At 45.8% G+C, this 12232-nt stretch overlaps 1 protein-coding gene across 2 annotated transcripts in view; it reads right to left on the minus strand.

Annotated features, from left to right (window-relative positions):
- MASP2 (MBL associated serine protease 2) overlaps positions 1 to 11248 on the minus strand; it is a 199679-nt gene extending 188431 nt beyond the window's left edge. The window contains exon 1 of one of the 2 annotated variants that reach the window (XM_085609864.1): positions 10979 to 11248. In XM_085609864.1, the coding sequence (XP_085465990.1) occupies positions 10979 to 10983 (5 nt within the window). In that variant the 5' untranslated portion in view covers positions 10984 to 11248. Of the gene's footprint in view, positions 1 to 10884; positions 10953 to 10978 lie in introns of those variants that run through there. The other variant, XM_085609865.1, reaches the window with a different exon arrangement.
- Between the last annotated feature and the right edge of the window lie 984 nt (positions 11249 to 12232).

Genomic DNA, 12232 nt, shown 5'->3' on the forward strand with positions numbered 1-12232 from the left:
GGGGTGAGGTTGGAGGGCTCACCCTCCATCCCCCCTTGAGTCTCTTCAGCTACCCCAGCCCAGGCCATTAGGGACTTAAGCAACGCTGTCTTCTTAATCTTGTTGGAAGCAGGCAGCCCCCTAAGCCTACACTGTACCCAAAGATCACCCACTGCGAACTGGGACAGTTTAGCCAGGTCCAGCTCCATGGTTCCCTAGTTTTGGGTCACAATAACTAGGCACAACAGACTTAGAACAATTTGGAAAAATCTGAATAATGGAGTAAAAACAGTTTAGTCCAAATTCCAAAAATCAAACTCAAACGTTTTGTTCTAAGGCAATTTAGAGGATTTTTACAATCTTAATTCACTTTATTGAAAGGTGTACGCTTTAAATGCAAGTCCTCATCCACACCGCTGAGCACCAAATGTTGGAAAGTGGATTATTGGTAGGGGCAAATGTAGGTCTGCCACTAGCAATAAGGCCACTAACACATGGTAGGACTCAGCATAGGTCTTAGAAAATTATTCCTATGCTCAACCCTTGGTAGCTTAGCTGCGAGCAGACAGGCTTAACTTCAAAGACAGGTATGTGAAGCATTTAAAAACACCATTTCAGTAAATAAGACACAACACAAAATAAAAATCCAACACCAATTTATAAAAATAGGTAATATTTCTATCTTTTTAATGACACCAAAACAAAAAACAATCCACTGTAGGGAACCATAGATATGACTTTTTAAGGATTAGTCACTTTCTAGTGATTAGAAACCAACAGAGTCCCTTTTAGTCATTTCGTTTTCTCTGACAGGGAACCCTTTAGAAATTGTTCTGGAGAATCTCACCACCGTGCTGTGCCGCCTTCTCCAGCAGGCGGGATTCAGTTCGAAATCCTTCCTGAAGTTCTGCTTGCGAGTCCCAAAGTATCCAACACACAGTCCAAGGTTCTGGAATCTCCAAGAGGGTCCTTGAAAGTGTGAATCTTCAATTCCGCAATCCACTTGAACAAATCCCTTACAAATCCACTGGTACTCCAGGCTGGGAATTCTTTGTGGGAATGTCCAGGTGAGCTCTGTTAACCTGTAGCTTGCATGGAGTTCACTCTTTAGTCCATTTGAAGCAGGTTTGATCCACAGGGCTGTAGTTTCCAATGGTGCAAAAAGGCGCAAACTCAGAGTCCTGGCCTTTGGAAATGCACTTCAAAATCTCCAGCGCAGACAGACCCTTCTGATTCTCTTCAGTTTCAAGCAGCAGATCTGGAGGGCTCTGCCCCTCTCAGATACTTTTTCAAAATTCTCTGGGTGAAGCAGCCGGTCACTCCTGACTAATGGGAGCAGGGTAACTCCTCATAGTTATGACCACATCCTGTAGAGTGTGGCATTATTTTTTTCCCAGAGTGCATCAAATCTTCCAAATCCATAATGTCTGATTTTCCAGCAAGCAGGTAAGAGCTGGCTTAACACACCCTCTAGGATGGCTTATTTCCATAGACTCTCCCCCTACCCTCTGCACATACCTTCCCTAATCCTAGGTCTGGTGAGGGTCAAAAGTGTAAAGTGAAAACTGACATTGTGGCCATCCCTCTGCCTTTGAAGACCATGGTTACGACTCCTCCCCCTGGCCTGGCATTCCTATGGAACAGCACACTGCCCTCCCAGCAGAGCTAGTTAACCCCAGGGTCTCTTTATCACCTCTTCAAGGCAGCCCGGCTAATCCACTTAACTCTGACCAATCAGGGCAGACCACTGGAAAGCTGAATTTGGACTTACAAACGAGAAAGTCTTATAACTTCTTGTATGTAGACTTTAGGGGAAATTCAACAATATGATATTGTTGGATTTAGCAGGCATATAAAAACTAATTTTATAAGGGAGCACCTTATAAATGTCAACAAAGGGAGGGATAGGTGGGTAAGTTTAACGAGGTCCAGTGTACATACCCAAACGACTGATGAGACAAAAAGGGTACAAAGTTCCTCAGGTCAGTGAAGAGAAAGTTGTGATTTCAGCAAAAAATGTCGTATGTCATGGATAGGGGGAAACCCTTTAGTTGGAACTAGGGCCCTCACACACCCAGCAAGCTAGGTGTCATGCTTCATCATTTGAGCCTGCCCCTCATCAGGTCGGCGCTGCAATTCCTGACGGGCTCCCAATAATGGGGCTCTTTGGCGGGGATCTTCTGTTCCTGCCGAAGGGTGCTGTGGGGGTAAGGGGCCCTAGAATGTGTAGATGTGGTGTAAGGATAAAATAGGTACTGTTATTCCACAAAAAATGTATTTAATAGAGTGGTAAACAGCCTAATTAAAAGAAATGGAAAACGTGAGGTGGGGATAGCTACTAGTGGTTATGATGCTAGTTGTGTATGCCCTACTCTCAAAAGAATCAACATGTTTCTTGCCTATAAAGCCAGTAAGTGGTCACGGCAATTCGTCAGGATCAAAAAAACATAAACTATCTACAACAAGGTATGTGTGTGTTACATACCCGAGAGGTGCTCAGAAGTAACCTATGGAAAGATTGGAGACAGAAAACACATGACAAAATACTGTAAGGATAAACAATACACACATAACATAATGAGCTGAAATCATCGAGAGTCTCATAGGGAGAAGCTCCCAGGGCGGGTACTGGAAGGTCTCCAAGGACGGGACAAATCAAGAGACAGGACTAGGTGCGGGGACAGAGAGGAGGTGGAGAACTCACCTCTTGCGTAAGCAAGGCAATCTTGCAGCAGTCTCCGGCGGGTAAAAGGACTCCCAACGTGGGTCCTGCGGTAAAAAAACGGGAAGAGCGAATATGAACACCAAGTATGGACAAAATCTACAGTGGCATGATCGTCCCGGCAATCCAAGTGGTGAGTAGAGTGTTGGAGGGTGATGACAGCCTTGAATTTCAAAAGGTACTAACATGAGCGATTAGGTGTGCAGCCGTGATAACCCTCATGCTCAGGGGCCAAGGTGTGCCGCCGCCCAGGAATGGTCAGTGAAGTCAGTAACTGGGTTGTTACGGAAGGCTCAAGAGCAAAATAGGGGGCGATCGCCATAGCCCCTGGTAGCGGATGGGTCAGAGCAGGACGTTCTCGCTCGAGGTGCCATTGAAGTCAAGGAGGCGCCAAGAAGCCCCCTAAAAGTATCCAAACTCACCTTATGGAAAACGGCGCAGTGGAACCCGATGCACTCACCTGCGTCGTGCGACGCGTGGGATGAAAGACCTACCCCTACCGCCGGACCTGGGATGGGTTCCGTCTAGTGCCGGTCTTCGCCAGATAAGGATATCGGGAGACGCCAATTACGTCACATGACCACGGATGTCTCAATCCCATTGGTCGGGGAATAGATTGAGGTGCGGCCATATTGGAACAGGTTGAGTGAAAAACTAACGATATCCGGTGTGAGTCAGGAAGTAATTCTTCGTGGGTAGGTGTACTCACGCAATAGGTTGCCATAGCGGTTGTATCAATCCCATTGGTTGGGGATTGAGAGGCGGCCATATTGGAACAGGTAGAGTGAATAACTATCGATATCAGGTATGAGTCAGGAAGTGATTCTTCGTGGCTAGATGTACTCACAGAATAGGTTGCCATAGCGATATGGATTAAAGCAAGGTAAAGGGTGAGTGACCAGACTCAATACCGAGGACAAAATATAAAAAATCGGGGTAGTGGTGGTGGTCGGGGGGGCCATGATGAAGTATCAATGTCCTACAAAAAATATATACGGGGGTGTAACCCGTGAATAGGGGTCTAAAAACACGGCGGCAACTATCCGCAAAGGGGACAGACACATAAAAAACCACACAGGGGGAGGCACATAAAACGAAAACGAAAAAATAAGATACCAATATTGTGTATCTATTTTGATGCAGTGAAAAAGGTTTATGATCTATTAAAGGTGTATTCTCAGTTAATGTCACTGCTAAGGTGGTAAGGTCCGCATGAAAGTTAACAGGGTTGGCCTAGGTGGTCGTGGGAGTAACAGGCACACGTAGTGTGTTCAGGAAGGGTCACAGGTCCTACCCAGGAGCATGCTTACCCAATGAGTGTGGACCATGGGATGTCGTCGTTCAGACCAGTTAGATGTGAAGATATTCTAAGGACCCATCTTTGCTCAAGTTTAAACAATGCATTTTGAGACATCTGAGGGTGTGACTCTAGGACCACCCAGTTGATGGAGTCTGTCTGGTGTTGCATCGTTTTAAAATGGGTGTAGAGTTTGGTGGTCACTCTCTGACATCGTATGTTACTCTTGTGTTCCATTATCCTGGTCTTCACCATGCGCGTTGTCATGCCTATGTATACCAACTCACACGGACACCTAATCATATATATGCAGTTCTTAGTGTTGCAATTCGTGTGTCTGTTTAGTGTCCAGTGGAAGTTGTTCTTAAAAGTTATGTCCTTGTAGGTGTTAGTCAGTTTACACACTACACACGAACCGCATGGAAAATGGCCCTTAACTGGTGGTAGCTCCCATATCGTCCTTTGTGGACCAAGGGTGCGCAGTCTAGGTCTAGTGTGGACAAGTAGGTCTTTGATGTTTTGTGTGCGTCTGTAGGCAAATCTGGGTTTGGGTATGTTAAGATTCCCCTTGTCTAGAATACCCCAGTTGTTCAAAATGATCTTTCTGATCCTACTTGAATCAGATGTAAATGACGTGACACAGGTCAAAATATCGGTTTCGGGTTTGGTGTGTGTTACCAGTAGTGCCTCCCGTGGGTTATTCCTGGCCCTTTTCATAGAGTTTCCGATACACCTAGGTGGGTAACCCCTGGCCCTCAGGTTGGATGATAGTAACTTAGCTTCTGAGTTGTAGTCTGTTAACTGAGTGCAATTACGTCTAATGCGTAGGAATTGCCCAAAGGGCAGGTTGTCCCTCAATGTTTTAGGGTGGTGGCTATCGTAACGCAGAAGACTATTGCGGTCAGTGGGTTTTTTGTACAATGTTGTAGTGAGGGTGCCTTCAAAAAGAGTGATGTTCAGGTCCAGGAATGGTACCGAATGTTCTGATATAGTATGAGAGAACTTCAGGAACTCGTTCTGCTCATTAATCCACTGTATGAAATTCATACACTCAGTATGTGTGCCATGCCAAAAGACGAGTATATCGTCTATAAATCGTTTCCAAAGGGAGATGTTGTCATGGAAAGGGTTAGATGTACAAGAGATCACGTTCTTCTCGAAATCAGCCATATAGAGGCACGCTACACTGGGAGCGAAGGTACTACCCATAGATGTACCTTGGCTCTGATGGTACAGTTGTTTGTTAAATTCAAATAAGTTTTCAGTGAGAGCCAAGGCAGCACACTCAATGATAAAGGTGACTGGTGTGGGTGACGACCAGTCTAGTGCCCGTAGTGTTGACTCAATGACTGCCAACGAGGCCCTCTGAGGGATGTTGGTGTAGAGGGCCTCCACATCCAAGGTCAAAAGATAGTTAATGGCACTGGTGTCTGGAAAGTCATCAATGATTTTGAGGACATCAGTGGTGTCCTTGATGAATGAGGGTATGTCACGTACCAGGGGTTGCAAAAAGTGATCACAAAATTTGGACAGAGGTTCGAGGAGCGAACCAATGCCGGATACAATCGGTCGTCCTGGGACCGGAGTCGTGCCCTTATGGATTTTCGGGAGGGTATAGAAAAAGGGGATCCTCGGTTCCCGAGTTATCAGGAACTCTGCCTCTTTGTGGGTAATCCAGCCATTGGCTTCTGCTTCATAGACCATGGTGCAGATGGTGGTCTTAAGACGGGGAGTCGGGTCAGACGCTATGGGAGTATAATATCTCTCATTTGTGAGTTGACGTCTGCATTCAATCTCGTAATCTGTTGTGGACTGGATTACGATCGCCCCGCCCTTGTCCGCCTGCTTGACAGTAATAGTGGAATCCTCAGAGAGGTTTTTCAAGAGCAGGGTTTCGTGCCCAGTCAGATTATGGTAAGGGGCCTCCCTGTGGGGTGAATCTAGTTCTTTCAACACAGCTTTTTCAAATGTGAGAATCTCCACAGGAACCATGTTGTTTTGTGGAGTGAATGTGGAGCAACGCTGTCTTCTTAATCTTGTTGGAAGCAGGCAGCCCCCTAAGCCTACACTGTACCCAAAGATCACCCACTGCGAACTGGGACAGTTTAGCCAGGTCCAGCTCCATGGTTCCCTAGTTTTGGGTCACAATAACTAGGCACAACAGACTTAGAACAATTTGGAAAAATCTGAATAATGGAGTAAAAACAGTTTAGTCCAAATTCCAAAAATCAAACTCAAACGTTTTGTTCTAAGGCAATTTAGAGGATTTTTACAATCTTAATTCACTTTATTGAAAGGTGTACGCTTTAAATGCAAGTCCTCATCCACACCGCTGAGCACCAAATGTTGGAAAGTGGATTATTGGTAGGGGCAAATGTAGGTCTACCACTAGCAATAAGGCCACTAACACATGGTAGGACTCAGCATAGGTCTTAGAAAATTATTCCTATGCTCAACCCTTGGTAGCTTAGCTGCGAGCAGACAGGCTTAACTTCAAAGACAGGTATGTGAAGCATTTAAAAACACCATTTCAGTAAATAAGACACAACACAAAATAAAAATCCAACACCAATTTATAAAAATAGGTAATATTTCTATCTTTTTAATGACACCAAAACAAAAAACAATCCACTGTAGGGAACCATAGATATGACTTTTTAAGGATTAGTCACTTTCTAGTGATTAGAAACCAACAGAGTCCCTTTTAGTCATTTTGTTTTCTCTGACAGGGAACCCTTTAGAAATTGTTCTGGAGAATCTCACCACCGTGCTGTGCCGCCTTCTCCAGCAGGCGGGATTCAGTTCGAAATCCTTCCTGAAGTTCTGCTTGCGAGTCCCAAAGTATCCAACACACAGTCCAAGGTTCTGGAATCTCCAAGAGGGTCCTTGAAAGTGTGAATCTTCAATTCCGCAATCCACTTGAACAAAACCCTTACAAATCCACTGGTACTCCAGGCTGGGAATTCTTTGTGGGAATGTCCAGGTGAGCTCTGTTAACCTGTAGCTTGCATGGAGTTCACTCTTTAGTCCATTTGAAGCAGGTTTGATCCACAGGGCTGTAGTTTCCAATGGTGCAAAAAGGCGCAAACTCAGAGTCCTGGCCTTTGGAAATGCACTTCAAAATCTCCAGCGCAGACAGACCCTTTTGATTCTCTTCAGTTTCAAGCAGCAGATCTGGAGGGCTCTGCCCCTCTCAGATACTTTTTCAAAATTCTCTGGGTGAAGCAGCCGGTCACTCCTGACTAATGGGAGCAGGGTAACTCCTCATAGTTATGACCACATCCTGTAGAGTGTGGCATTATTTTTTTCCCAGAGTGCATCAAATCTTCCAAATCCATAATGTCTGATTTTCCAGCAAGCAGGTAAGAGCTGGCTTAACACACCCTCTAGGATGGCTTATTTCCATAGACTCTCCCCCTACCCTCTGCACATACCTTCCCTAATCCTAGGTCTGGTGAGGGTCAAAAGTGTAAAGTGAAAACTGACATTGTGGCCATCCCTCTGCCTTTGAAGACCATGGTTACGACTCCTCCCCCTGGCCTGGCATTCCTATGGAACAGCACACTGCCCTCCCAGCAGAGCTAGTTAACCCCAGGGTCTCTTTATCACCTCTTCAAGGCAGCCCGGCTAATCCACTTAACTCTGACCAATCAGGGCAGACCACTGGAAAGCTGAATTTGGACTTACAAACGAGAAAGTCTTATAACTTCTTGTATGTAGACTTTAGGGGAAATTCAACAATATGATATTGTTGGATTTAGCAACACTATTCTGAGAAATCTTTGAACGGTAAATCTATCTCCTTTCTATCAGGAGTTATTATATAAGAACTTCCTGCAATGTTAACCTATAGGGCATGGGATTTGCAATGGGGAAAATGATGTGGGCCAGTTTTCTAGCACCAGGGCTTATAAAAACATACTTTATAAGTATTTCCCTAATTTCTACAGGACCCCCACACCCTGTGAAACTAGGGGAAACTTTAGGGGTTCTGAATCTGCAGACATATTGCAGATCCTCCTTCCACAGGGCTCCTAGCATCAAAGTCGAATTTGAGCAGCACTTTAACACAATGTGCGGAGTGACCTGTGAAAGTTCACTTAACCCAGGCATATAAAAACTAATTTTATAAGGGAGCACCTTATAAATACCTGACCTCCCCCCCCCCACCCCTGGGATACCTAAGGGTCCCTAATATGCCAAAACATTGTAGGTTATCCATTTGTAAGTGCCCCTACCACCAAAGTCGAGTTTGGGCACAATTTACTTTTTAAAAGCAGTCCTGGCGCCCAGTGCTGCTTTTAAACTGACCTCAGGCTTCAGCAGTGCACACATGCAAGTGCAGAAAAAGGCTGCTGGCCTCTAAACTGCCTGCCCCAGGGTACTGGGGACTTCTAGGTAGTTTCAATCCCCTGCCCTATTATATACTAGGGGCCTATGGGGTAGGTCATGCCAATTACAGGGGTACCCCACCGTACCTTAGTGTACCCTAGTGTATGTTAGGTGTTTTAACTGTATTCTAATGTGTTCCTTTCAGCTTGGCACTGGCCCTGGGCCTGGTTAGGCAGAGCCCAGGGTCAGTCAGAGTGAGTTACCACCAGTACCAGCCAGCAAAAAGTTGGGGGGTACCCAGGGCACAGGATGACTTTGCAACACATAGGGACTGGGTGGAGCAGACTTGCTCCATGCTCCGGCAGGGACTGTGAGCCCGTGCTCCTGAGCCCTGCTGATATCTCCTAGCAATAGCCTGGAGATATCCATGTGTGCATGTGAGTTTGGCCGGCCGTGGACAGCCGGTCAAACTGAAATGCGCACTGGCAGTGCTCTGAGCCCACCACTTCTCCTGCTCCTGATGGCCCCGCCCTCTAGACTCGGCTGCGGGAGTAAAATAAAATAATAATAAAGCAATTTTATAACTGCTTTATCATTTTATTTTACATGTGTCTGCTGGTTTCAGCAGTGGGGCGACGCTTCTCTGCCATAACGGAGGAGCTGCCCCTGCAGTTTGGGCAGTTCGGGTTGGTTCCCTTTCAAATGTCATTGTGCCCTCGTGTAAAGTGATGCTTCTCAAATCAGGTGGCATCAGAGCAGGCTCCAAGCAAAGAGTACCAAAAACATGGGTACAATGAGCGCTCTGCGATGGGCTGTCATCAGCCTTCCTGAATAAGTAATCAGGGACAGAGATTCCTACTTTAGAAACTTCCTCACCTTGAACAACAGAAACTGCAGTCCCACCCCTCACCCCTACCATCACCCAAATGGTATTGCTCAGGAAGCACTAATCAACAGGATCTTTCTAACAAAGTCATCATGGAATTTCTGAAAGTATTCCCATCTCGGTCTTCCTCACTTTAGTGTCTGGATCTCCACCTTACAGCCACAGGGACGCAGGTAAACACTACCAATGTCTGGGAAAGCTGTCTTCATCCTCCATTTGGTGCAATACCAAACAAGGGGCATCCAAGATGTATTCCGTACTGAGACTCAAACACACCCACACATAGGGGCTTATTTACAAGGCCCTTGCACCACTTTTGTGCCATTTCTAACATGGGGAAAGTGACGCAAAAGTGGCGCAAGGGGCTTGTAAATCTGCCCCATGGAGTCCTACTGTTATACTAATATCACACGCTCACTGTACACACACACTCAACATTCACATGGGATGTCAGCAGAAGATTTCGGGATTCACATATCGGCAGAAGTTTACTCAGAAAGGGTTCATAGATCACACTCTCACAGGGAAAAAAATTCTAGTCAAACTATAAATCACTAAACACAGAGGGGCAGATTTACAATAAATGGTGCATCCCTGCATATTAGCAGGGATGCACCAGTTATTTTTCGTGACTCAAAAAAACCCTTGCGCCACCATGGATGCGCCGCATTTACAATGCGGCGCACCGTGGTGCAAGGATAGACAGATGCGTGATGCATCTGTTGCCATAAGGGAGATGCAGTTCTGGAGTTGTGTCGCAAGCGCAACGCAACTCCAGCACTGCTCAGGGGTGCCCTATATCTTATATGCTGCGTCACTCCTTATGCCTGCTTCAAGCAGGCATAAGGATTTGACACAGCTGGGACATAAAAGTGATTCAGTGAAATCTTGTAGATTTCACTGTGTCACTTTTACGGGGCTTCCGTGCGACGGAACGCCCACCCTGCATACATTATACCTGATGCAGGTATAATGTAGCGCAGGGCTTTACAACGTGACACATCTCACTAGATGCGTCACGTTGTAAATATTGCGCATAGTGGCGCATTGTTTACGCTGCCGATGTCACAAAAGTGACGCAACAGCTGTGTAAAAGTGTCGCAAGGGGCTTGTAAATCTGCCCCAGTGTGCTGCCAGCGCCATCTGCCGTGATACACCCAGGGCAGGGACAGCATTCCACTGTCTCTATGAGGGCATTCTTGGCACTTTATGTTTTTTTGACGCAAGGTAAAGACCATCAGTAGAAACAAACATATTCACACCAAACTAATAACTCCATAAAAAGCATTCTCAAGGCATAGTAAACGCACCATCGCCACAGAATTTGTTTAAACACGCTGTCACTGAGTAGCTTTTACAATAAATTATCCGGGTTTTTTTAATACGGTTTTTTTAAATATAAAAAAGTGGTTTACAAAAAGTAAAATACAAAAATCTTGTTTCACGTTTCTATGCGTGATGGCATTGACTGTTTTAATAGACAATCCGGAGGCCTCTTCAAAGCGCTTATAAAATAATCACGTGAAATTGTATGAAGCGCTTCAAATTTTAACCTGTATGCCTCCAGTGCCCCACACTTCTCCAATGTGATCTTGGTTTAACCCCGGCGTGCCCTTGTGTCACCCCAGCCATACCTTTGTCCACCACCCCGGTTGTACCCCAACTCACCCCATGCTGCTCCCGTCTCTTTGCTCTGTTTACACCTTTGCTCTTGCCCCCCAGCCACACGTTTTCCCACCACCCCGGCTGTACCCCCACTCACCCCATGCTGCTCCCGTCTCTTTGCTGTGCTTTCACCTTTGCTCTGTTGATTTATCCAGAGCCTGGAGCTTGGCCCCCTGCCCTGAGCTCAGAAGGCAGGGCCGGTATATTGGGAAATGACGAACACATCCCAGCCACCCCTCCACCCGCTGATATGGCTGGTGGGGGGGCGTGGGGGGAGATGGAATACCTGGGAATTTGTAAAATCTGACACACCGAGTGGTGTCCTGGCCAGGCAGTGCTAGGCCAGCAACAGTGTGTGGGCGTGGTCAGAACATCTCAGGGGAGGGGTTAAACTCACCCACCCACAAATATTAGGCTACAACTCAAAATATGCGCTTTCACTTCTTTATGGCATCCGTGGGTGTTGACTTATGAAACGCCTGCTTACTGGCGAGCTGACGAGCAAAGGGGAAAAGGCAGGAACACAGACATTTCAGCTGTATAATTCAAGCCGCCTTTTTAATCAGCAGAGAAAAAAAACCGATAGCAATAAAATCCTACAAAATAGAAACTTAAATAATGAGTGAAAATGAGGTATAATTTATGCAACTTATCAGAAATTGTGTACAATATCCTACCTACAGGGTAAATTCCATAATAACCCTTGTCCAGTGTCTAGTGCGGTTAAGTTTTAGTTGACTGACTGACTGACTGATTGTATGATTTTTATTGACTTTAGGGTCGCTTCTCCCCTACCTGTTTTTTTCTGTATTACTTTAGCAGAGTCTCTACATGTAAAACCTTGTGTACCGTAAAGGACAATGCACTGTAATGGAGAGATAGTATAGACTGCAATTGGGCTTCTCAGACTTTTGCACTTGCATAAATTTAAGTAAGGGATAATGTCATCTCTTTCATGTGCCCAATACAGTACAATGATAGTGTAGGAAATTGGGTTTTTGGTTGAGGTGGGTAAAGACCCTTCTCAAGCAACAACCACAATCCCTGTCAGGGTGAACCACAAAAGTCTCTTAATTAGCCCGTGTTCAACTCTGGTAGCTTGGAACAAAAGCAATCAGGGTAAACTTGGAGGAAATTTGTAGAGTATTGAAGGAAGTGACCCGATTAGGGCCACCCGGGTCACTCACGACCACCTCTCGGCCTTCCAGATAATGAAGAGTCGATTAGACAGTAGAGACTGCAAACCAAGTTATTTATTAGTATTGCGCTGCAGCGGAGACCAGTCTGACCAGTTTCTGAGATGACTTCCGAGCAGTGGTCGAAGTAGGGGAAAAAAAGTAGGGGAACTGTG

The sequence above is a fragment of the Triturus cristatus genome, chromosome 1_2 (genome assembly GCF_964204655.1).
Source record: "Triturus cristatus chromosome 1_2, aTriCri1.1, whole genome shotgun sequence".
Lineage (NCBI taxonomy): Eukaryota > Metazoa > Chordata > Amphibia > Caudata > Salamandridae > Triturus > Triturus cristatus.